Genomic DNA, 27,594 nt, shown 5'->3' on the forward strand with positions numbered 1-27,594 from the left:
TTTTTATGGAGGAGCATGAAGTGGCTGGGCCAATGTGGTTGCACGAGGAAGAAATTTGTGATAAAATGCAGTCTTTCTGAGAAAGGCTGGTAACTCTTTGAAATTGGTAGGATGAGGCAAAGGTTATAATGGCATCAGCAACTGGCATAAAGGCTTGATGCCACCATGAAAGACTTCAAAACTGAGACAGATAATAGACAACTGAAAAAAATGTAATTTACCCAGGTTACATTTCAGACTAGTGACATGTAGCACTGTGAAAAAGGCATGAAAGTTCTGCAGATGTTCATCTGTTGAGGAACCTGAGACCACAATCTCATCCAGGTAGTTAATACATCTAAGCACAGAGGCCGTTAGTTGCTCCAAAAATTGTTGGGGAAAAAGCAGGGGGTGTTAGCCACACCAAATGGCAAGCACTGGTTTTGATATAATCTGAAGGGAATATTACTATGAGGACACATTTGGAATCATCATCTAGAGACAGTGGTAAGTAGGGTTCTGATAAGTCTATTTTGAAAAAATGTTGGCCCCCAAAAGTTGTGCTAAGAATTTTCCCTGACAGAGTAAGGGATAGATATCAGTAATAGTCTAAATTGACAGACACTTTAAAATCACCATGCAGCCAAATATTGCTGTTAGGTTTTTAACAATTACCAGTTGAGTAGACTATTCCCTTGAAGAGATAGGCATGGTAACACCCAAAGACATAAGCTGATCTAGTTCCAATTTGATTTTCTCTCATTAAGATATTGGATCTGGGCAGGCACAAAAAAAAGAAAGAAATGGGTGCACCTCAGTTTCATTGTGATATGAGGCTTGAAGTCAGTAGCACACCCTAAACCTTGCTAAAACAGGGAGGACTTTTCCGAGTAGAGCAGTTGTTAGTGTGTAACTTGATCTGACATCAGATGCACTTTACCAGAAATAGAGAACCAAAAAATTTTGAAGCTTTCTAACTAAATCAGTGTTGGCATCATCTGCTACTAGAAGGTTCCAAGGTCAGACAACTGAAAGTAGGAAACTGTCCTAGTATGGGTATTTGTTGTTTGTTGTAACTCACCAAATGAGAAGAGATATGGGACAACACTGGTGATCCAAGATTCACATAGGTTTCAGAATTTAACAAAGTCACTTCTGCTCCCATGTCCACTCGCTTTTTTAACATCTTGTCCATCACACACACTTCACTGTAGAGTTTGTTTAGGGTGGCCATCACTTGGGAAACACTGTTCGCATCCATGTTCATGATATATATATAAAAACAAAGATGATGTAACTTACCAAACGAAAGCACTGACATGTTGATAGACACACAAACATACACACAGAATTCAAGCTTTCAGTACCAATGTTTGCTTCATCAGGAAAGAGGGAAGGAGAGGGAAAGACGAAAGGATGTGGGTTTTAAGGGAGAGGGTAAGGAGTCATTCCAATCCCGGGAGCAGAAAGACTTACATTAGGGGGAAAAAAGGACAGGTATACACTCGCACACACACACATATCCATCCGCACATACACAGACACAAGCAGACATTTGTGAAGGCAAAGAGTTTGGGCCCAAACTCTTTGCCTTTACAAATGTCTGCTTTTGTCTGTGTACGTGCGGATGGATATGTGTGTGTGTGTGTGTGTGTGTGTGCGCGAGTGTATACCTGTCCTTTTTTCCCCCTAAGGTAAGTCTTTCCGCTCCCGGGATTGGAATGACTCCTTACCCTCTCCCTTAAAACCCACATCCTTTTGTCTTTCCCTCTCCTTCCCTCTTTCCTGATGAAGCAACCGTTGGTACCAAAAGCTTGAATTTTGTGTGTATGTTTGTGTGTCTATCAACATGCCAGCACTTTCGTTTGGTAAGTTATATCATCTTTGTTTATATATAATGGTTTGTTGCCCAATGCTTTGGGCACGCAGGCTCCTCCTGTTGAACAAGACAATAAGGGCATGATGGAAGAGGAACATGTGGTCGCTGTTGTGACGCTGTCTGCTGCTGCTGATTAGTGAGGCACTTCCCTATGCTGCATGGATGCCGTGGTTGCATGGCTGTGACATTGTTTTCTCCTTTTAGCTACCCAACAGCAGCTGAGGAAGCAAAGGCAGTTACTTTGTACTTTGCTCTGTCTGATTTCCCACGGCCCTAAGTGCTTCAAAAGGGCTGAGCAGTGTTCAGAACATCAGTGAGAGAGGGATTTTCACATTGTGAAGCACATTCACAAATTTCCCTATCAGGTGCCAATGCCTGTTACAGCATCATGAACCATCAAATCAGCATCTGAGTCCTGGTTGGCCTCAGTAACAAACTGGCAATATGTCTAAGCCCATGAAGTTATGCTGCCCAAGCTCTGTATGACTGTTGCAGCCGCTTTTGACAATGGTAGAACTCAACATGAATAGCAAATAATGTATGTTTGCAATGATAATTGGAGAGCAAGTGACACATTTCATCAAAAGAGGGATTGGCATGTTCCTGAAGATTGTAAAAATGATGAGAAATCCATGGCAATAATAAAGCACTACACAAATAAGGATAGGGGACTACAAAAGCTTGAAAATGTTGCTGAAGATGTTTTTCTTATGCATCCCATCTTCAGCAGAATCAGTCACTTAGAGTAAATGGTGGGGGTTGCATCAACGGCAGGGGAACCTAGCACATCAGCTAGGCTGCCAAATTATTTAGTGCTACTTTGAGAGCCTGATGCTGGTCACTGAGAGCTCGTTGTTTTTCAAGAAGACATTGAAGAATTTCTTCCATTCACATGTTGGCTGTGCATCATACCAAGAAACAAAACATGTTTCACCATCTGTCCAGGTTGTGAGGGTGACTTCTTTAGGCTGGCCGTGGAGGCACTTGTATTGTGTAGTGTTTGATTATGTGTGCACACCTTGTAACGTTACCAGAGTTTCCATTTCTCTTCTATTCACAAATAGACTGAGGAAAAAATGACATGATATGCCTCTGTATGAGCTCCAATTCTGTTGTCTAGCGTTTTGCTACGAAAAGAACATTGTCTCCCTCCCTTCATCCACACCCCCTCCAGGGATTCCCATTTGAACTCCTAAAGTATCTCCGCAACGCTCCTGTGTAACTGGTAACAAATCTAGCGACAGGCCCCTGCATTGCTTCTGTACATTCCTTTTGTCTGATATGGTGGGGAATCCAAACACTCGAATACTACTCACAAATGGGTCACGGTAGTGTTCTATATGTGGTCTCCATGCTTATGGATGATTGGTGGTTGTCTTTGAGAATGAGAGCAGAAGAGTTGAAGATAAGCAGATAAAATGTAAGCACTATTGGTCACGAACATTAGCAGATGTTGCAGATATCCAAAAGCAAATGACCACGATACTTTGAATGATTCCACAAGATGTGTTTGCTGATGGTTTCCAACAGCTTTACAACCAGTGCCACAAATGTGTTGTATCTAGTGGTGATTACATTGGAGGTTAGTAAAGGTATTTTATTTGAAACTCTTGTTTCCTTTATTTTCTGAGCCAATTCATCAAACTTTTCAGGCACACCCTGTTGATGAGCTACAGTTCCCTACATCTCTCCCAATATACTGAAGTTGATCATCTGCCCTCCCCTCTACCTACCTCGTGCTTATTCCATTTCATACTGTTTTGCAATGTTACTCCTAGATATTTAATGGAGGTGAATGTGTCACACAACCATGCCACTGTTACTGTATTTGACCACCACCGGATTGCATTTCCTACACATCTGCATTAATGTTCTTTTTTCTTTATTTAGAGCAAGCTGCCATTCATCATACCAAATAGAAATTCTGTTTTACTTGTCCTGTATCCTCCTACAGTCACTCAAAGATGACACCTTCCCATACACGACAGCATCATTAGCAAACAGCTGCAGATTGCTGCTCACCCTTTCCATCAGATTGTTTCTGAATACAGTGAACAAGAGCAGTCCTGTAACATTTGTCTGCGGCACTCGTGATGACACCCTTGCCTCTTACGAACTCCATTCAGAATGATGTACGGGGTAGCACAGTCAATGAAAAGTCAAGTAGCAGAAAAAATTCATGTAGTCAAAAATTTTTGTACAGTGGTAGAAGGGAGTGCCATGAACAGCATACTAAAAATCATGACCAGGGGGAGTGAGTGTGGGGGTAGTGGCACTTTTAAAAGTAACATTTTTATGTTTGTCATAGACAATTCAAAAACAGTGGCTTATAGTGTAAATGTTTCCCATTACAAAATTAAACTGTATAAAATTTCCTGCAAAAGAGGTCCCATTATTTTTTTCTTAGGACTAATGTAGGTGATGGAAAATTGCAGATTATTAAAATATTCTTTTAATGGTATAAAATTGATGTTTATCTTTTCTTTCAATGATGTGGGTTAAAAACAAATATTAAATGAGCGTAAAACTTCCAAGTGCAGTAGAGCCATATTAAGGGATAAATTATGTTCTGGGCATGTAAGTGGGTGGATGGGGGGGGGGGGGGGAGGATGGGAGGGGTAGAAGTGCGAGGGAAGGTAGCTCTCCAAATTGTGGCCATGCACTTCCCTCCTTGATAGTTTGCATACTGAAGAGTGATGAGGTGGCACCCCATTCTCATTTATTCCACTATGTCACAGCAAGCAACTACAGCGTGTGTCACAAGGTTATACTGACCTTTCCACAGCTCGCCTTATGAATCACTAGGGATGTAATGCACACACACACACACACACACACACACACACAGGAGTGTTTGTTTTACACGAAGTGTGTTAACACCATGTGGAATACAGATATGAGTTACTAATAAAACTAACTGTCGAAATGCTTATGGACAGATTCTTCATAAATTTCTGCACACTGATCATATGCTAGAGGGGAAGTTGATTTTTAGTAAACCAGTATGGTAGTTACTACATTCTTCTAGGAACAATTACTTCCCCCACTACCAACATTGCTTGATTTTCAGTTTACAGACAGAGTTTACTTAACATCATTTCCTGTCCAGTTCTCTTATGTCAGTGTTCGTGTTGATATAGTGGAGTTATTTTGAGTTTATTGAGTGAGTATTTACATGCAGTTGTTAAATGTCCAATTACATAAAATACGTTCCTATAAACAATGGCTGGGAGGTGTTTTAATTTGTAATTGCGATGGCAGTGATCTATGTAGTTTTGATGAGAAAGATGTTGGATTGGTCAATGTAGCAACTTTATGCTGTTTATCTTTGACAGAACATTGAAAAGCCATGTAACTGTGTTGCAATCACTCAGTTGTAAGTTAATGAATGTTCAGAAAGTGATTGCACTTGTTTTGCCATTAATTGTGCTACTAGTAGACTGCATAAATCATTTTCATTCAGAAACTGCTGGCACTTGTAGATTGGAGATCACCACCGAGTGAAGTCACTTATCACATATGCTCAGCATGCCTTGCAAGGCACATGTGAATGTTCTGATAGAATGGAACAGGTCATGTTCAAGTCCAGAACAGTAATCTGCTATAACACATTGCTTGACTTATACTGAAATATCTCAAGTTCCATAACACCTAGGTGGCCTACTTCTGTTGCATAGTGACCCAGTTTAAGCTTCTGGGCCTGTTGAGATGTTGGGAGAGCTGAGGGTAGGATAATGCATTTGATACCCCTCACGCTGTGGGAAGAAGTCCAATCACTGGTATGGCAGACAATGGAACGGAAATAGTGGAATACATACTGACAGCATGTTACACTTGGAGCAACATCTTCACTGTGATAGACAGTTGAAAGTTCCAGATTTCGAGCATTTTTACATAATGATTCACTTAACAACGTCAAATAAGTACTCATTTAATAAACTAGAAGTAACTACACTATATCAGCACAAGTTAATTGAAGTTATTTTGTTTACTCACATAGGAGAACTGGATAGGAAATGCTGTGGACATATAGTCCGTAAACTGGCTAAAAAGTAGATTTCGTAATTTCTAAAGAAATTGCTGCTGCTGGAAAACCTTTCACAGAAGGTGATTTCGCAAAAATGTGCACTATGATTGCCGTATTAGAACTATGTATAGAGAAAAATCATATGATTGAAAGCATGAGCTGGTCCAGGATGACAGTTCAAAGAATACCGTACGGTATCTATACCTACCTTCATGATGAGTTAAAAAAGAAACCTTTAGAATTCAAGTACTACTCATTATCCACGGACTGTAGTGACATAAATGATACTGCACAGCTTTTAGTTTTCATTGGTGGTGTTAATAACAATTTAAATGTCATAGAAGAACTGGCAGGGTTGTGTTCCATGACGATGGAGAAATCTCTAACGAAGTGAAAGAACGTGTCACGAAGATGTAGGTTTGACTTTTGAAAACACTGTGGCCATTTGTATCGATGGAGCACCTTCTATGTTTGGAAAGAAGATTGGTGCATCTTTTATTTATTCTTACTTACGGGTCCATTAACTGATATTCTGACACCAAGCCTGCCCATAATTTATGTAAACTTGCATATAATAAGAAGTCAGACTCCCGCAGACATTCCGCAAATTGCTGCAGATTTCAACGCAGAGCCACTAAGACGCGTTAGCGTGCGAACCATTCAACGAAACATCATCGATATGGGCTTTCAGAGCCGAAGGCCCACACGTGTACCCTTAATAACTGCACGACACAAAGCTTTACGCTTCACCTGAACCCGCCAACACCGACATTGGAGTATTGATGACTGGAAACATGTTGCCTGGTTGGACGACTCTCATTTCAAATTGTATTGAGCGGATGGACATGGTCGGGTGTGGAGACAACCTCATGAATCCATGGACCATGCATATCAGCTGGGGACTATTCAAGCTGGTGGAGGTTGATTGGAGTGATATGGAACCTCTGATATGTCTAGATACGGCTCTGACAGGTGACATGTACATAAGCGTTCTGTCTGATCACCTTCATCCATTCATGTCACTGTGTATTCCGACGGACTTGGACAATTTCAACGGGACAACGTGACACCCCACACGTCCAGAATTGCTACGGAGTGGCTCTAGGAACACTCTTCTGAGTTTAAACACTTTCGCTGGCCTCCAAACTCCTCAGACATGAGCACATCTTGGATGCCTTGCAACATGCTGTTCAGAAGATACCTCCATCCCCCTCGTGCTCTTGCGGATTTATGAACAGCCCTGCAGGATTCATGGTGTTAGTTCCCTCCAGCACTACTTTTCAGACATTAGTCGAGACCATGCCATGTCGTGTTGGTGGAATTCCAGAAGCATACATGTTCACAGTTTGTGAGTGGCAATCCACTTAAGCGTTCAGTGTCACTTTATTACACAAATAGTATGAGTTCTTGTTCACAAGTTCGAAATGAAATGAATTGATCGTATGGCATTTATTGGCCAGGATATCCCCTTAATTCGAAGATTCACATACACTACAATGTTCGTACACACCTTCAGAAACGTATTTGTGTTGATAGTGTCTTTGAATCTCGACTTGATTTCATTAGTGTTACATAGCCACAATGACTAAAAACATCATATATTTCTATATAATTATTTGTTCAGTTGAGTATAAACTGTAGGTTACTGTATGCTTACTGTATGCTGGGGAATAATTTTCGTTGGATGCTCATCCATTTCGAAGCGGGCCGACAGGAGAGCCCCAGAAAATCTCCGTAGAGCAGACAGACAAAACCATTCATTTCTTTCACTTTATGCTTTTGTTTCCCATATGTAAACGCGAAATTAAAACAGTTTTACAGAAACAGAACTGAAAATACTACAATGAATAATGCAAAGGATATCATCTCTACATCACATGACATTACATGGCACATGACAAAAGTTTTTCAATTGGCAGTGTTAAGGTTTAATTTTTTTCTATATTTCGGTTTTTGTTTTCTGTTGGCAGTTTGTTCAAAATTTGTTACTGTGGGCACATATGTGATCACTACATTTTCAAATTAAAGTTTTTTTTGTTACCGTTATTATTTGTTTCCAAAATTTGTTGTGTGGTGAAAGTCTCTTATTTTCTGTATGTATTTAAGTATTTTATTGAATGTCGTTGTCTTGATGCGTCGCCGTACGTCATCATAAGTCTATGCTGACCAGAGTGGCGGTGTATCGGCTGGAAACCGATGTCGTCGGTGAGGTCAGCCAACGCCCGGCCGGAACACGCATTCAAGTCTCGGAAGTCGGAACCCGCAGACATGCTGCTGCTTGGTCTGGAAAGTCGCCGGTCGGAATCGCGTGGGCCCACGTCCTACGCTTCGATGCTCAGCATGTCAGATCGATTCGGCACGGGTTCATGAAAATTAACTTAAACGTGGTATAGAATTCTGACTACGCGCAGATGTTATTTTGTTGAAGGGCAGAATTTGATTAATCTACTATTCATTGTTCCGTACAGGCACAGTTTCCGTCACTCTCTCTTACACTACACTTGCGTGAGCATTTAGTGTCTTCATTTTCCGAAGTGTAGTTCCTTTAATTCGTACGACATAAGTTAGTTCACAAACGGTACACAGACAGTTTGTAAAACAATTATTAATTCGTTATGTTTGTGAAATTACGATGCACGTCACTACATAGGCATTTCATAAGCGATCGTCTGCACTGACAGTTTGCTTCCGACACACGGTTCCACAAACATTTCACACGCACCCGTTAGCCGTTAATTTCAGCCTGTCTGCAGCGAAGCAGAAACTAACATTGTTGATGGTTGCAACTCGCGTCCATTCCAAACACATTGACTTCAATGTTTTGGTTCTACACTATCACCATGTTAACGTTTCGCGTTTTCTTGTGCATACTGACGTCTTAGCGAAGTTTGTACATAATACGGCCATCGTTCAATATTACACTTCTTGTCATTAACCATAGTTAATTCACAGTCACCGTTACTACAAATAATCACATTTTAATTATTTTCACCAACATACTTCATTTTAATGTTCATGTTAGCTTAGCAGGTTTGGCTGGAATTACTTTGAAACATTATGTTCCTTTCTGTGCCACAGTTCACATTTTTAGTACATCTTGTGAATGAACATCTAGGTACATATTTATTTGTGTTTACTTGTTATTACTTATAGCACCCCATATCAAGAGGGGTTTGTGATCAGTTGATTATTAAGACTGGTAACAAGACTCTGGCCTGACTTTACAATATTTCTACCTTATTTTCAAACCAAGTCACATTTTTATAATTACATTTATCTTTATAGGATCGCCAAGCAGTTCTTGGTTTGTACTCAAGTAGCGAACCGCAGATCCTATCGCTAAGTTAAATTTAGATCATAGGGCCAAAACTTAACAAGTTCATGTGCTCAAATGGCATGACACAACTAAAACGGGTGATCCTACATGTTTTACTAACTTAGCAACACAAATGATTCATGATATTTGCCATTTTCACTGCTTTACAAACACAATTATTTCCTCCACTGATCTCATTAAAGTCTCTTTCTGTTTTCGTTAGCGTGATTGGAACATAAATATAACTACGAGTTATGAAAACCTGACACGGCTTCTGTATCACTGTTTCAAAGAACTAGAATTACATTTGAAACTGAAATAATAAACAAAGAAATTTCAGTACAAGCATAAGGTCCTTTTCTCACCTACTTATTAATCAAATGGTTCAAATGGCTCTGAGCACAATGAAACTTAACATCTGAGGTCATCAGGCCCCTAGAACTTAGAACTACTTAAACCTAACTAACCTAAGGACATCACACACATCCATGCCCGAGGCAGGATTCGAACCTGCGACCGTAGCGGTCACGCGGTTCCAGTCTGACGCGCCTAGAACCGTACGGCCACCCCGGCCGGCACTTATTAATCCTCAATAGTAACTACTACTTTCCAAGGCAATATGCGATTAACTCTTTAAAAATGATTATGGCTTAGGCACAACTGCCCATTGCAAACTTATCTGCACAAATGCGCTAGACAATTGGCACAAAACAGTTCACGAATAATGCAATAATCAATGAGAACTTACAACTACAGTCAAAAATGTAAATGAATCGTGGTTAGATACTTAACTCCATAGAATTTCTGTATCTGCTCTACCAAACTCTCGGGCCTTGTACGTACAGGTACAATAATCTTGTTAATGTCTCTGGCGTCCAAAACCAACGTAAGTTTTTCTCCCGACTTTCTACAGCGACTAATGGATTGCTATATGGCAAAAAAGCTGGTTCTATTGTACTCCATTGCATCACTTTTCTTATTTCTTTGGTAACTATGTCTTCTTTCGTCCACGGAACGGAGTAAGTTGCGTGACAAAATGTTTTGTGAGGCACCACCGTAATATTGTAGACATAACCTTTAATTGTACCTGGTTTCTCCTAAAAGAAACATCTAAATAACCATTTAATAGCTGAGTCAATTGCTTTTGTTGTTCCAGACCCAAATAACCCGACTCTTGCACCGTGGTGTTGATCAAATTTATCCTATGAAGAGCAACGACTTCGACAGTGTCCGAATAATAAAATTCCTTGCCAGTTAAGTCGCTGCTAATCTGTAGTATTTGTAGCCCCTTGCACTTTACATGGGTACTCTGACATTACTTCCCGTGTATCTTCTTGGTTCGCATGAAATCCAAAACAGTTCTCGTACCTTCATTCACTGTGCTGAATTCTCCGATCGAGAGGTAAATATTTGCCTTTCCCTAACGTAAGAAGTCACACCCCAGCATACACGCCACCGTTAATCCCTTAACCACAAGGAAAGAGCAATTCATGGCTTATTCTCCTATGAAAATACCTACCTGCACCTGGTACTTAATAGCTTGTGCCTGTGTACGAATGGCCCCGGTCACCGTACAGTTCTGCACTGGATTACGTGGGCAATTTTTGTGAATTATTTACGGCCTTAAAAAAATCAGAGCTCAGGAAACTGGCTATTGCTCTTGTGTTAATATATGCGTCCCCAAGTCTGCTACGCGTACGTGCTTCGACTATTGCCTGCACTATCTCAGCTTCGGTACTCTTGTATCTCCCGTTTCCATTAGTAGATCTTTCTGCATATCGACACCATCCTTGTACCTCAGGATTTGTGTATTCGTGTTCTTGTCATGAGATGTGTCCCCTCTCTGCCAGTCGGCCAACAGTGGGGGGCGTATTGCGGTCGAGCGGCCGCGAGCGGTTCCAACAGCTTGGTGGAGGTTTACATTCTGTCCTGAGTTTCTGCTGTCATTTCGATACGCAGGTTTATTATCATGTGATGGTGGTCCTGTGCCCTGGGTTCAGTATACTGGATAATTACTGTTATCGTTCCATTGATTTCCGTCATTCCTCCTCCGCTGATTAGTATTATTGATGTTAATAGCCTGGATTAAATCTGTCATTATAGCGCCGTTTCCTGTTAAACAGCGTATGACCATTACATTATTGTTGCTCATTCATCCTCCCATTGCCATTTCCTTTGTTGGAATGAGCATTTCGGTTTTCATGTTTGCACGGAGACGATTAATTATTCCCGTGCTCTCTGCTTGCTTTTGTGCAATCCTGTGCCAGGTCAGTGGCGTCTAGCAGTGAAAGATACTTTTCTGGATCATCTTGCGACACATTTATTAATTTATCTTTGCCGTGACTCGGTAGTCTTAATTTCAATATCCTAATCACATCTCGATTCGAAATTAGTTCGTCCCAGTACCTGGTCTTATTTATATATTTCTCAAACTACTTTCGTGAAGTTCCCTGTTTGGGAATATATGTCTCGTCGAGGCTCTGTAGACTTCCATTCTAAATCATTCTTGTATTGAAGGCGACCAGCACTTCGTTAAAAATGCTCTTTCAAATTGGTCAACAGTGTGACACCTATTTACCATCTCGTTTTCCCACAGTGCAGCATCGCCTTGTATGTGGGAAACAATGAACTGGTTATTTTTGTTTCTCTAGGCAAGCTTCAAATGGTATATTCCTTAACCCTTTGATAAATATAACAGGGTGGACAGACTTCTTTTCTGCATTGAAGGTCCGAAATTGTCTGTGCTTTATGAGGCTTGCTTCTGTCATCATACTAGATACAGACGGAGCTGCCCCCATAATATTATCATTTATCTGCGGTTGTCTTCGCGGGCTAAAACTCCCCGTATTATATGCATATGGCGGTTCGTGAGCTTCAAAAATGCTTGCTGCGTAGCTGTAAATGTTTCTGCCATGTGCAGTGCTACTTTCAGGTTTCTTGATAAGCGAGCTTTCGCGTTCCAAATCGGAAACATGCCGTGGCACTTCACGTTCTTAGCGTGGTAGCTCATCCTTAAGTTCGTCGTTAGTGTGTCCTAAATCGGTTTTGTTTATTTCAGCTTCATTGTTATTACTGAAAGCTGTACCATTACTTGCTTGCTGTATAGCATGTTTTACCTTATTGTCAATCTTTGACGCAATTTCGACATCCTTTGCCATTAACCAATCACTAAATTTCTTTTCTACAGTCTTTGCTTGTTCAGTAAGGTGCTGTTCAGTGGTTGCCTTTTGCTCATGGGCAATCTGCAAATTTTGTAGATCACTCACAAGCTTATTGGCCAAATTTGGTAACTCGCCATACGCCTTTTTCATTTCAGATACCTCCGATTGAAATTTTTGAAACTGCTTGTTAATCTTTTCGGCAAGTTCCGTATTTCTTTCGGCTTGTCGCCGGCCTCTTTCACCCCCTCGTTTCTTTTTCTCTTCCGGCTCTTTCTTTTTCTCTCCTGCTGATTTTTGTTCTAATAAGCTAGCTCTTTCCTTCTCGCTATCGGCTCTTTCATTTTCTCTCTCTCTCTGCTAATTTTTGTTTTAATAGTCTATCTCATTCTTGAAGCTTTCGCAAAAATTCAGCAGAAGAATTTGGCAGTGGTGAACACACCGGTGCCGCCGTCGTTTCATCTACTTCCAGCCTGCTAGTCGTTGGTGTATGTGCTGACTGATCTGTTTGATCTACATCCTGCCTAGTCATCGGTAGAGTGGATTGTAACTGATAATCGTCACTAGCACTCTGCATGGTGCTAGTTGCTGTAGTGACTACACTTTCGTGTCTTACATTGCTTATTTCTTGCATGTTTTCGTGCATCACGAAATCTGAGCTAGGCTGTGAATTTATATTCCTTCAAACCTTAACCATAACTGATCAAAAATTACAGTATAACTTCACAAGAGTTACATACATATAATCACTTTCAATAAAGCAGCAGCAACGACCAGTAACACAAAAATTCAACATCTGATATGCACCTCTATGTTAAAAAAAAAAAAAAAAAAAAAAAAGTTGGGAAAAAATCAACTATGTACTTAATTACTTAGTACTTAGTACTTTCGGTGCAAAATTCCTTTGAAGTATTACTGCACACCATTGCACCATTGAACCATCTACTGTACTATATTTCTGGAAAAAAATCCTTCGAAAACAGAGCTCCTTACCGGATGCGTTTCTTTATTCGATTTCATCTGTAAAATATTTTATATTTCTCATCTCAAGGTACTTTATTCAGTTCATCAATAATATTAGATTCTTGTTCTCCAGTGTAGTTTGAGCAGGAAAGAAAAATTTTGTCTAGTTAGTACATATACATAATCACACACAACATACACATAAATAGATTTATACGTCTATACAGGGTGGTCCATTGATAGTGACCGGGCCAAATATATCACGAAATAAGCGTCAAACGAAAAAACTACAAAGAACGAAACTTGTCTAGCTTGAAGGGGGAAACCAGATGGCTATTTGGTTGGGCAGCTAGACGGCGCTGTCATAGGTCAAACGGATGTCAATTGCGTTTTTTTAAGATAGTAACCCCTATATTTGATTACATATTCGTGTAGTACGTAAAGAAATATGAATGTTTTACTTGGACCACTTTTTTCGCTTTGTAATAGATGGCGCTGTAATAGTCACAAACATATGGCTCACAATTTTAGGCGAACAGTTAGTAACAGGTAGGTTTTTTAAATTAAAATACAGAACGTAGGTACGTTTGAACATTTTATTTCGGTTGTTCCAATATGATACATGTACCTTTGTGATTTATCATTTCTGAGAACGCATGCTGTTACAGCGTGATTACCTGTAAATACCACATTAATGCAATAAATGCTCAAAATGATGTCCGTCAACCTCAATGCATTTGGCAGTACGTGTAACGACATTCCTCTCAACTGCGAGTAGTTCGCCTTCCGTAATGTTCGCACATACATTGACAATACGCTGGCGCATGTTGTCAGGCGTTGTCAGTGGATCACGATAGCAAATATCTTTCAACTTTCCCCACAGAAAGAAATCCGGGGACGTCAGATCCGGTGAACGTGCGGGCCATGGTATGGTGCTTCGACGTCCAATCCACCTGTCATGAAATATGCTATTCAATACCGCTTCAACCGCACGCGAGCTATGTGCCGGACATCCATCATGTTGGAAGTACATCCCCATTCTGTCATGCAGTAAAACATCTTGTAGTAACATCGGTAGAACATTACGTAGGAAAGCAGCATACGTTGCACCATTTAGATTGCCACCGATAAAATGGGGGCCAATTATCCTTCCTCCCATAATGCCGCACCATACATTAACCCGCCAAGATCGCTGATGTTCCACTTTTCGCAGCCATCGTGGATTTTCCGTTGCCCAACAGTGCATATTATGCCGGTTTACGTTACCACTATTGGTGAATGACGCTTCGTCGCTAAATAGAATGCGTGCAAAAAATCTGTCATCGTCCCGTACGTTCTCTTATGCGCAGTGGCAGAACTGTACACGACGTTCAAAGTCGTCGTCATGCAATTCCTGGTGCATAGAAATACGGTACGGGTGCAATCGATGTTGATTTAGCATTCTCAACACCGACGTTTTTTAGATTCCCGATTCTCGCGCAATTTGTCTGCTACTGATGTGCGGATTAGCCGCGACAGCAGCTAAAACACCTACTTCGGCATCATTTTTTGCAGGTCATGGTTGACGTTCCACATGTGACTGAACACTTCCTATTTCCTTAAATAACGTAACTATTCGGGGAACAGTCCGGACACTTGGATGATTTCGTCCAGGATACCGAGCAGCATACATAGCACACGCCAGTTGGGCATTTTGATCACAATAGCCATACATCAACATGATAACGACCTTTTCCGCAATTGGTAAACGGTCCATTTGAACACGGGTAATGTATCACGAAGCAAATACCGTCCGCACTGGCGGAATGTTACGTGATACCACGTACTTATACGCTTGTGACTACTACAGCGCCATCTATCACAAAGCAAAAAAGTGGTCCAATTAAAACATTCGTATTTCTTTACGTATTACACGAATATGTAATAAAATATGCGGGTTCCTACAAAAAAAAAGAAAAAAAAACCGCAGTTGATATCCGTTTGACCTTTGGCAGCGCCATCTAGCGGGCCAACCATAGCGCCATCTGGTTTCCCCCTTCAAGCTAGACGAGTTTCGTTCTTTGTAGTTTTTCCGTTTGATGCTTATTTCGTGAGATATTTGGGCCGATCACTATCAATGTACCACCCTGTATGTGTTAATATTTCCGTATCAATTGTTCTGGCTCCACGTAAAAGGGTGCCAGTTATTTCATTTTATTCTTGCTTACGGGTCCGTTAATTGATATTCCGATACCAAGCCTGGCTATAAAGGACGTAAATTTGCATACGTTAGAGGTCAGACTTCCGTAGGCAAGCCAATGAAATAAGAATATGTAAAGAGAATAGAATACTGGTTTTGCATTTACGTTTTGTTGGTGGCTTCACTTTTATCGTAAGAAGCGTCTAAACAATTTATAGTCTATATTTTGAGATTCTTTCGTTCGTAGTCAAGGCCAAAGCTGCTGTATATAACTTGGATCTAAAGTATTGTAAATACTGACACTGTAATAAAACAAGCTCTCTGCTATGCAGCCTATTATTAATTGAAAAACTTTAAACTTCTTTGTGGCTGCAGCTGTGGGAAAACACATGAAATATTTTGCAACATTTTAAAGTGCTTTATAATGGCGGCTGTTTGTTGGCACAATTGACACTAGCGACGTTCTGTTTCCCGGCGGTGCATCAGCTGCAAATTGCTAGAAATTGTTTAAATGTTCAAAACATTGACATGAGGGATCAGAAGTTTACTTTCAATAGTTACAAGGCTAATACAGCATACACACTTACTCAACGTAAATGACACATTCTCCAAGAACAAGGGAAACGGAAGTAAGACGAACAGAAGACGTAGTGGCTATTACGAGCGCTTTTTTATAAAACAAGAAAAGATACTATTATGTATAATTGCAGTTGTCAGGGATAGTAGCTATATTGTTCAGACTATGCATTTGACGAAAAATAATTACTGTACACTTCTGACATTTTACTAAAAAAGTTACAAAAATCACACAGTCTTTAATGTCTGAATCTGGAGACGTTATATGCAATAACACCATTGGAAGAAGAAGCCGGATAAACAATAACCAAATTCCACTATATTGTTCACCAATAAGTGTTATGTAGCAAAATTCTGGGGTCCGACTATATCATGTTTCTGTTATAAACTACATCCGTTCAAGAGGGCTTAAAATGAACATATCGTGGATTTCTTGAATAAACAGTGAGCAAGAAATTCGTGATTTTATTGTATCATACGGACATTAGTTGGCTAAGTCATGGGAAAGTATTACAGTGTTTTTTCTCTCTGATAGAGGAAATAGTAGAATTTATGAAAATCGATGCAGATGACCTTCCTGAACTGAAAAATGAAGATTGGGTCAGTGACATGTTTTCTCAATGATATGACGGCACACTTAAATGAGCTGGACTCAAAACTACAGGTAAATTCATTGGCAGCTGTATGTGCTTTCAAAATGAAACTTGCACACTTCAAAAACCGATTACGGAAAGGAGACATGGCCTATACATTTTCATGCTTGCAAAGTAATTTCTTCAGAGAAACATGCTGTGCTGGCAATGACATTTTTCGCTGCGTTGATAAATTAGTTGAAGAACACAAGAGGTTTGCGTTGTCAAAAGCGGAGGAAACAGTGTTCATGGTGTTGAAGATCCTTTTTCTATAATCCCAGGAAAGACACCTATGGACTTACATGTGGAGATAATAGAAATTAAGTGTTCTCCAAGGTATAAAACCAAGCACAAGGAGTGTGGTCTTCTGGATATCTGTAAACACTTGGACAGAAATAAATTTAATAACCTAAGAGATCCAGCAGTTAAAGCATTCAAATGGCTCTGAGCACTATGGGACTTAACATCTGTGGTCATCAGTCCCCTAGAACTTAGAACTACTTAAACCTAACTAAGCTAAGGACATTACACACATCCATGCCCGAGGCAGGATTCGAACCTGCGACCGTAGCAGTCGCGCGGTTCCGGACTGAGCGCCTTAACCGCAAGACCACCGCGGCCGGCAGTTAAAGCATTCAGCATGTTTTACATCACTTACATATGCAAACAAATATTTTCTGTTCTGAACTTAAACAAAAGCAAATTTCGCCCTTGTGTAACTGAAGAACGTTTAGAAAACAGAACTTAAAATCTCAACGTCAAATATGACTCCAGACTTTGAAAAACTTGTCAGCTGACGTGAGATGCAACGTCTCACATTAAAGCTTTGTTTCAGTTTAGTATATTTTTATGTTGTTCTTTGTTGTTGTTGTTGTTGTTGTTGCCTTCAGTCCTGAGACTGGTTTGATGCAGCTCTCCATGCTACTCTATCCTGTGCAAGCTTCTTCATCTCCCAGTACTTACTGCAACCTATATCCTTCTTAATCTGCTTAGTGTATTCATCTCTTGGTCTCCCTCTACGATTTTTACCCTCCACGATACCCTCCAATGCTAAATTTGTGATCCCTTGATGCCTCAGAACATGTCCTACCAACCGGTCCCTTCTTCTTGTCAAGTTGTGCCACAAACTCCTCCCCAATTCTATTCAATACCTCCTCATTAGTTATGTGATCTACCCATCTAATCTTCAGCATTCTTCTGTAGCACCACATTTCGAAAGCTTCTATTCTCTTCTTATCCAAACTATTTACTGTCCATGTTTCACTTCCATACATGGCTACACTCCATACAAATACTTTCAGAAACGACTTCCTGACACTTAAATCTATACTCGATGTTAACAAATTTCTCTTCTTCAGAAATGCTTTCCTTGCCATTGCCAGTCTACATTTTATATCCTCTCTACTTCGACCATCATGTTATTTTGCTCCCCAAATAGCAAAACTCCTTTACTACTATTTTTATACTGTTTATGAAAACCGTAACCGTTTGTCATGCTAGTGTGCTGTTAAAATAGGTATTCCTCGCCGTTATTAAATGTGTCTTTTAATAAAAATATTTTGAAAACAATGTATTTATTCATGAGTTTAAAAATAATATTTGTTTGATTTCACCAAGTTTATATATCTGTACAGCATGTCGGCTATTTCTGTGTCACAGTTCAACGAAAACATATAATAAAATAATTAATAATTGGAATAATGAACAATTTTCATTGATTTCAAATATTATATCCAACGTTATTGATGCTGTGGCCCGTGATTTAGTTTCTAGTTTTGATTTGGCCCTGGACTACTTGTGATTTGTGTAACCTTGCTTTAGAACCACTTAAAAGTTTCATTAACGGTAAATATTTAATACATAATTTGGGGCCACGCGGTGTAGAACGCCGTGTCACGGTCCGCGTGACTTCCCCCGTCGAAGGTTGGGTGTGAGTGTTGTCCTTAACGTAAGTTAAAGTTAGATTAAGTAGTGCGTAAGCTTAGGGACCCATGACCTCAGCAGTTTGGTCCCATAATACCTCACCACAAATTAAACTAAATTAACATAATTTGGGCCTACTTGCAATGGCGTGACAACGGCCGTGAACGTGTGCTAAGACCGATGATCAATTGCCGCCCTTAGTATGAATAGCGTACAGTGTCAAATCACTTAGCAACACGATACACACAACGTGGCTGTTGCCTCAGAGTGAAATCAAATTTAACAAACTGTGTTGGTACGACTGTGTGCTTGTTTCACGAATGCGGTGGTTAGGAAACAACGAATCTGACAAACATACGTTTTACGGAGCGGATGCTTGCTTCCTTTGTGGTTCATTCTTCCTTCCTTGTTTCTGAGTTCGCTGCTGTACCGCGTAACAAAGGGAGGCGGGAAATAAACCGCTCCTTTGTGCTATGCCGTCTTCCATTATTGCCTTCTTCGACATTGGTTGCCAAGTTGACTAGAAGGCATGCAGTGCGCATAGGCGTACAATGTAGTAAAACGGAGCTGCTTTCGTCGAAACTAAAATACGGTTCCATCGACATACCTTCGAAGGTTGACAATGTTGTGATGTACTTTTTCTACTCAAATCAGGGCACCATGAATGGGGCTCACCCTGACTGGCAGTGGCCTTTAGCTACGTAAAGCATAAAAACTCTGATTATGCACCTCAAAAAACCTTAAAACGCCCAGAATACTGTTATAACCATTTAAGGCGAGTTGTAAACGAATAATTTTTCTAAAAAACTCGAAAAATGAGAACTTTAGTACAAAAGCACTACTGTCGCGCAAAGTGTGGGTACAAAATCGCTACTGTCACGCTAAGTGTGGAATATGTACCAGATAAAAACGTGTAAGCAAATGTTTCAAAAAACTACCGTACTTTTCCGACAACTGACGATTTTTTTTGCAGTGGCTTTATTGTGTTTGAAACAAGCACGGCCGCTTTTTTTCAGGGGTTAGCCCTACGATCTGCTTTGTAGAAGTCTTTGCGTCGGGTTGTATCCGAACAGCAGGTACGGGGAGAGTCGATAAGAGAGAGAGAGAGAGAGAGAGAGAGAGAGAGAGATTTGGCGCCCCATTCCAGCGCTGCATCTGCCTTGACTTTAGGTCAGAGTGAAACTTTAAGTGCGCCGGAGGAAATGGCGCAATTTCCCATGAACATTGTAGGGACCAATGTAACAATTGCTAAAGCCATAGTATTTTTCATTCTAGTCGTCCACATTCAGCTCATATTGTCTAAACTTACATTCTAGCGGAACCTACACACTTATTTCTATATGTGTATGAGTCTTCTGCACTGAACAAGAAGTCTGTACTCCAGATTCCTGTTGGGTGTTTGGGGGGGGGGGCGGATTATCTTGTTTGCAATCTCACCCCCCTCTTGCGTTCGATGCAATTCCCTAATTACCTCATGAACGAAATACCAGCTTACCAGACGATCAGACCAGCTATGTGACTAGGCTGAAGAATTACTAGAAAATAGTACCCAATTTGTCTTTCTGAACGGAGAGATATGATCCGATGTAAAAATAGCGTCTGGCATACCACAAGGGACTATTTTAATAACATTACTGCTCACTATCGCCTAGCGGATAACGTTGGAAGGTTCAGTTGGCAGTTGGACCTAAACGTAAATAAATAAATCGTAGTGTGTGTACAGCAAATAAGCGGCAAGGTCTGTTATTGTTTGATTAGACGTTTGTCAAACAATCAATAGTGTTCGTACTGGCTCTCTGTGTTTCCTGATTGGTCAGTAATCAGGGAAATTCAAAATAACACAAGCTTGCGTATATATTTGATGTTCCCAGTCTCTGGATCGAATAGACTTCGTTGCCTTCTCTGTGGTAAAAGAATGTTTTTATTTTTATTTTGTATAACTACTCAATTACAGTATTGTAAGCAACTCCGTGTTTAACCCCTTCGCTGCTCACTAGACTGAAGAACGAACAGTTGAATCAAAAACGTTTCGCACGCCAGGATTGCGGCGATCACCTGTCCAAACGCGATATATTTGCGTAGATGTGATTTGTGTGCACAGATTTCTCAGATAACCTCCAACTTGGGTGCATGTCATATATGCGCAAATTTCCGGTCCGCATGCTACACTTTGTCTGCGCAGTTGTGATGAGCGCAGACAAATCGTTGTGTGTGGACCGGCAACGGACCGGTCAATAAGCATCAGTTAAAATCAGCTGTGGAGTAAGCAGCACGAGCGGTATCTGGTGGGGAAAACGCAAGGCGTTGTCGGCAGATCCGAGCACAGGGGTGGATCCGAGGCGATAGTTTTGTCTCGACAGTTGGCGCCAGATTCCGAGAGTTTACGTGCACATATTGAGTGCAGAGTGTACGTTTGAATGTTCGCTATAGCTGTCACAACACACATACGGATTTGTGACATTACAGTTCTCTTTGCATTTTGCGATAGTGGAGGTGTATTACGTGTGTAGTTGTTAATCACATAAGTCCGTCTGTTAAATTTGGTGTACCTGTTGACGCCGCGAAGGGGATTCACCAAGTACACACATTTTTGAAGGATTCGACGTGTCGGCAGTACTATTCATATTTGAATAGGGCTGTTCGAGGAGCGGAGTGTGAGTTTTGAAGTGTTGTGTATTGCTAGTATTTCAATGAGATTGTGCAATGATTGTAGTGTTATTTTGCGGTAGTATCAGCTTGACCACTTCGTAGATACATTTTTCTTGATTTTGAACTACCGACGTGGATTAATGTCGCCGATATTGGAGTACCTGAGAGATGTATTTTCATTTGTTTGAGTGCTTGTGTTAGGGATTCGCAAGCAGCTTTTCATACGACGGTGGACTGTGGTAGAAATTTCGAGAGTTTGTTCAGGAAAAGGTTGTGTTTGATTAAGCTGTTTCCCTTGTCCACGACGTATTTTGTGAACCATGTACGCGATCGACATCGTGACAGCACTCCTCCATGCGGAAGTAGAAGCCGGCAACTTGCAAGGTGTCATGGAAATGTTGGCGAGAGGAGCAGACGTCGAAGCCGCAGACTTGTTCAAGGTACGACCGATACATATCGCTGCCGAACAGGGCCATTTGGACATTCTTAAAACACTTATAACACGAGGTTGTAATGTAAATGCACAGGCGTCCGTCCCAACTCCAATGTCGAAGAAATTGGAGCGGGGCATGACGCCGTTACATATAGCAGCTAAAAATGCTAACCCGAACCTCGCGCTCACTTTGATTGATGCCGGCGCTAATGTGAACGCCAAGAGTAGCTCCGGAGTGTTTCCGCTGCACGTTGCAGCGCAGAACGGCCGTTTGCCCATAGTGGAAGCGCTGGTTTCTGCGAATGCAGACGTAAATGCTGAGGACGACAAAAAACATACTCCTTTATTTTGTGCTGCGGCGCAGAATTTTGAAGACGTAGCCAGATTTCTTATACTACAGGGTGCTGTTATAAATGCTAGAAACTCAGACCGTTCGACACCATTGCATTTCGCAGCAGAAAAGGGAAATATTAACATAACAAAGCTGCTGATCCAGAACGAGGCTGAGATTAATGCAAAGAATTTGGCAGGCATTACCCCATTGCATGCGGCCACACATAACAGACAGTCTGCAGTAAGTCAGTTTTTGATTAACTGTGGAGCAGATGTGAATGAAAGAGATGACGTGGGATGGAGGACTCCTTTGCATAACACAGCACAGAGCGGATACCCAGCAGAAACCGCCAGACTTTTGATTGCGAAAGGAGCTAACGTGAATGCAAGGGACAGGACTGGAATAACACCCTTGAACCTTGCTGCAATGTACGATTCCGTTGATATAACGAACATCCTGATCGAGAATAAAGCTGACGTTAATGCCACTGACGATCGAAAGTGGACATCATTGCACAGTGCAGCTGTTACAGGCTGTTTGGATACTATAAAAATTCTTATCGCCAATGGTGCTGAAGTTAATGCGAGGACTTGCGAGCAGACAACAGCATTGCATTTCGCAGCAATCTACCGGCATGCCGACGTAGTCAAATATCTTTTGGCTAAAGGAGCCGAAGTTAATGTAACTGATAACAAAAACTGTACGCCACTTCATTTAGCAGCAGAAGACGGTTCTCTCCGAAAGTCGGAACAATGTCGTGCACAGGGCCGAGATTCGAAACTAAATACCGTGAAAACTCTCATTGAAAACGGAGCAGATATAAATGCCAAACGAAACAATGATGAAACAGCTCTGCACCTAGCTGTAAAGGCTAACGATCCGGTAGTTGCTCGGTGCCTGTTAGAGAATGGTGCATATTACGATGCGAAGGCCTTGTCTCAGTTTGGTAACTTTACCGTTTCAGAGATTGCTGCGCAACAAAGAAACGAGAACGTAAGCGCTGTATTGCACACAATCGGAAAGCTGTTTCAAGCAGTGAAAACAGCTAACTGCGCTGAAATTGAAAAATGTGTTCAAGAAGGGGCACCAGTCAACAGCAGAAGTATCAAGTATGAAACACCACTTACGTATGCATGTTGGAAAGGACAGTTAGCCGTTGTTAATGTTTTGCTTAAGAATGGGGTTGATATTAATCTCAGCAACAGTAATGGCATTACTCCTTTACATTATGCAGCAAAATTTGGACATCATGAAATATTGTGCACCTTACTGAAACATGGTGCAGTGTATAATGCCAAAACCAAAACGGGCAAAAAAACACCTTTACATTTCGCCCAAGAAGGAGGAAATAAGGAAGTTTCAGAGACTCTAAAACTGATTAGAAGTATGTTTACCAGAATAAGGAAAAAGGATAATACAGTGCTAAAAGAGTTAAATGAATTGAAGGGCACACAATATGCCGAATTTCTTGCCATAAAAAACTGCAAAAATATAAATAAAGAAACTCTGACACAAATAGCTTCAAAAAATGGGTATGAGGAACTTTGTAAATTGTTGTGTGATTTGTAATAATGTAGAGTGCTTCGTTATTACTCATTTTAATAGAGTAGATTACTTTGTTATTACTAATTTATGGCAGTGAATGATTTGACTGAAGTAGTTCAAGTTTCATGACTTGATATTGATTTCCTGAGATTTTGTACTCTGTGAAGGGATATTTTAGTGTCCTGTAATCTATAAAGTGTTTAAACAACATTAAGGTTTGAAAATCTGGTATTGCTTATCAGATTGGTATGAATGCCCCTAAGCATCAGTATTCATGTTAATATTTACCACTAAGCATTTTCTGATGTAAAGCACTTCAGAAGCTTAAAGTCTAGATTCATGCATAAATTTTCATAATATTAGTGTTTTTATTAGAGAACTGATACAGTCTTATGTATTGTTCCTGTGTATGTTTAATGTTCTCTCTCACTTCACTGTTAGAAGCATGTGAAAATAATTAGTATGTTAAATATTTCTTTACAGCCCCACAATGCATGTGATTTTCTAACAGTGCCTCAGTTAATCACTCCATTAATTGTGCAAAACATGTTCATATGTTGGCATTTAAGAATGTATGAAGTTTGATGTTTAAACTGTATTTAAAATAATAAAAATACATGCCCTGTATTGAAATATGAATGTGTAATTCTGTACCGTTATATACTCCAGCTACTACTTATGACTTGTATGGATCTGACATTGAAAATAGGTACAGTGTCCATAATTATACAATTAGGAACTGCGATTCAGGTGTAGATAACTACAGTAGTGATCAGAATTGAAATTAACAAGAAGTGATGCATACAAATGGGAATGTCATCCAAATACAGTGATGTTATTTTAATCCAAATACTGTAAAAGACATACCTCAATATTTGTCATTTTCCATTCGTGTGTGACATTAAAGAAAAGCTTTTTGATAGTGAAAACGTAAAATTATGTGCTAGATTATTCTTTCTTTATAGTGGTTCCAGTACATACAAACTATCAGATGATGAAGGTAACTGGTTAACATTAGTGGGCTCTAACAGAAAACCTGTAAAGGGGTGTACTGTTGTCCATCTCCACACCTAACATTTTACAAATGTGGTTTCATGTAGATGTGAACACTAATATATACTTCTAGTTATTCTTTCTTTATAGAGGTTCCATTACAAACCAACTATCAGATGATGAAGGTAACTGGTTAACATTAGTGGGCTCTCTCAGAAAAACCGTAAAGGAATGTACTGAAAGATAGTATAGGGTATGGGAGGTTCAATACCTTTTGGAATATAAACATATAGGTTTTGTTGTCCATCTCCACACCGAACATTTTACAAATGTGGTTTCATGTAGATGTGAACACTAATATATACTTCTAGTAGCTGGTAGCTGTAGATTATCAAGATTATCTTATGTATTCAGAAGACCTCTTATAATCTCTCTCTCTCTCCTGCTATATTTAACATAATAAAATTAGGAAAGAATCCGCTACTTTGCAAAGAGAGGGGAAACTATTACCTCAGATGTACTAAGTAACTGTTGTATATCTCCTGTTGGTAGGTTATATTTAGAAACCTGTAACTGTAGAAGCTTATTCAAGTGGCTATTGCTAATTGTCAACCATTCAACAGGAGACATCAGTTCTTGAATTTCAATGATTAGGTGCTTCATGGAATGAGTGAAAAGTGAGTGATTTTTTAGTTTATTTTTGATGTATAGGGCTTCCAAATTTCATTCATTAGGTCACTGTTGAAGACCTGTGTACCAGAATACGCAACCCATCCCGAATATTGCCAACAGGGTAAGATCTGATTATGTAAATTACAGTTTATTTGAAACAGTTTATTGTTACCAAATATCATAATATAGGAAATGTGTATTTGTAAGTGAGAGTAGGATCTCCACTGTCTCAGAAAAGCACTAATCAAGATACATGGTTACCATCTTCGAAGAGACTATTTTGTGTTATTTCTGTAAGATTCATAGCCTCAGAATACAATTTCATTATTTATTGATTTTGTTTTGGTTTTGTGACATCTTATACAGATGTGCAGATAGAAAATACGGAGATGAAAATTGCAAGTCTGTAACTACATTAATGCAATTTATGTCGGGTGACTACTGTGGACAAGTTTGACTATAAATACAAATGACTATGTCAATACAGTCTTTCAATCATAAAATGTATCACAAACATGACTGATATAATATGGCTGATAATTGTACATTACAAAATTCCAATTCCTTGGATGGGGAATTCATTTACGGAGTAGAAACTCTGATCTATTGTAATTGACTTAGGCCATTTTTAAACTGGCTTTCTGTCTTTACCAACTTGGTGTTAGGAATATGAATGTATAATTGTGTTCCACTGTGAAGGAGACTAGTCTGATTAAGACAGATGTTCTGGCATGGGAGACAAGAATATTCTTGCAATTTCTTGTTCTATGAGTGTGCACAGAACTGTTTTGCTGATATGCATTGGAGGTTTTTAAGAATCCCGTTAGAATGACTGTTGTTTTGTAACCATACAGCTTTGGAAGGTGATATGCATTGGAGGTTTTTAAGAATCCCGTTAGAATGACTGTTGTTTTGTAACCATACAGCTTTGGAAGGATTAATATCTTTAATGAAGGGAAAGAGGATGAGATGAATCTTGTACCTTTACATTGCTTGTGATTCTGATAGCTACATTTTAAGTTTTAGTGGTTATACAACAGTTTGCATTCCCCCAGTCTACAAGGAATGAGTGTATGTAAAATAAATTAATACTGTTGTCTTCAAGAGGCTCTTGATTTATGTGACTCTATTTTGGTGTTAACCAAATAATTTTGTACAAAGTTTTCATGTGGTGATTGACCTTTAATGTTTATTTTTGTCAACTATTATTGTTTCAGAATTGCATAATATTTCTGTTTGTAAGATTAAGGGTTAAACTGTTTTCTGTGAATCATGTAGGCCTGTCCAGTAGTTGCCTAATCTGAGTTTATTATTATTGAGTTGTCAGCTCCTGGTAGCTGAGTGGTCAGCATGATGGAATTTCATGCGTAATGGCCCGGGTTCGATTCTCGGCTGGGTCGGAGATTTTCTCTGCTCAGGGACTGGCTGTTGTGTTGTCCTTATCACCGTCATTTCATCCCCATTGACATGCGAGTTGTCAAAGTGGTGTCAACTCAAAAGACTTGCACCAGGCGAACATGCTTATTATCATCAAATAATAGTTTGCAAACAACAATTTTAAGTTGGTAGGAGCTCCTTTATATGGGGTTGGACCAGAAGCAGATCCAACGCTGAATCTTATGGGACTCAATACTTTTTATCAGTGTGATCTATGTTCTGTTTTGCTGTGATTCTCTATACATGTAATTGCATTTTGCCGTTAAGGCTGTCGTGTTTGTATTAAACTAATAAAATTTTATGGTTCACCTAATCCAAAGCTTGGTGAAGTAATAGAACATAGTAGCAGGGTAATTTTTGTTGTGAAGTCTGCCATGGTTTTAGTTGTTTGGATATATATGGCTTTCTCAGTGGAGATTCCATTATGAGAGCAAATCTGAGAAGCAGTCAAGCAGATTTGCTCAGAATGAGTTAGTATTATATTCGAAATCACTTTCTGAAAATGTTTAGACCAAAACTAGAATGAGTGAAATGGATTTGCAATTTGCTGATTTGGGTGTATCAGTTTTTACAGATGCTTCTAGCAAATGACTAATCACAAAAGTCATGGGTGGCATTTTAAAACATAGCTGAAAGATTTACCTGTGTCAGTGACCTAATGGTTTTGTTATCTTGTTGTGGGTAGTATATTTCACACTGGTGTCTGTTATGGTGTTTACAGTGCATACTTGGTTGACTCTGTTTCACACGTGTTCAGTTTTTTATTACCAGGTGCAATGTTTGCTGCTATCATGAGCAACTAATTAATATATTTGTGGCCAAGAATTTCAGTGTGTCATTGTCACAGTGATGTGGGATCTTAGATTCATTTACTTGGCTTTGATTCATTTGTTGGTTGT

General features: G+C 39.9%; 2 protein-coding genes across 2 annotated transcripts in view; both read left to right on the forward strand.

The window, feature by feature from the left end:
• LOC124596265 (dynein axonemal heavy chain 7) overlaps positions 1–27,594 on the forward strand; it is a 1,038,560-nt gene that overhangs the window by 17,481 nt on the left and 993,485 nt on the right. The window lies entirely within an intron of this gene.
• On the forward strand, positions 20,820–24,368 carry LOC124596264 (ankyrin-1-like). Its single transcript, XM_047135339.1, has one exon. The coding sequence runs from the start codon at positions 21,602–21,604 to the stop codon at positions 23,615–23,617; it is 2,016 nt and encodes a 671-aa protein (XP_046991295.1). The 5' UTR covers positions 20,820–21,601; the 3' UTR covers positions 23,618–24,368.

The sequence above is a fragment of the Schistocerca americana genome, chromosome 2 (assembly GCF_021461395.2).
Source record: "Schistocerca americana isolate TAMUIC-IGC-003095 chromosome 2, iqSchAmer2.1, whole genome shotgun sequence".
NCBI lineage: Eukaryota > Metazoa > Arthropoda > Insecta > Orthoptera > Acrididae > Schistocerca > Schistocerca americana.

What these genes read in the sequence shown, in the direction of transcription:
- LOC124596264 (XM_047135339.1), top strand. Translation starts at nt 21,602, where the DNA reads ATGTACGCGATCGACATCGTGACAGCACTCCTCCATGCGGAAGTAGAA.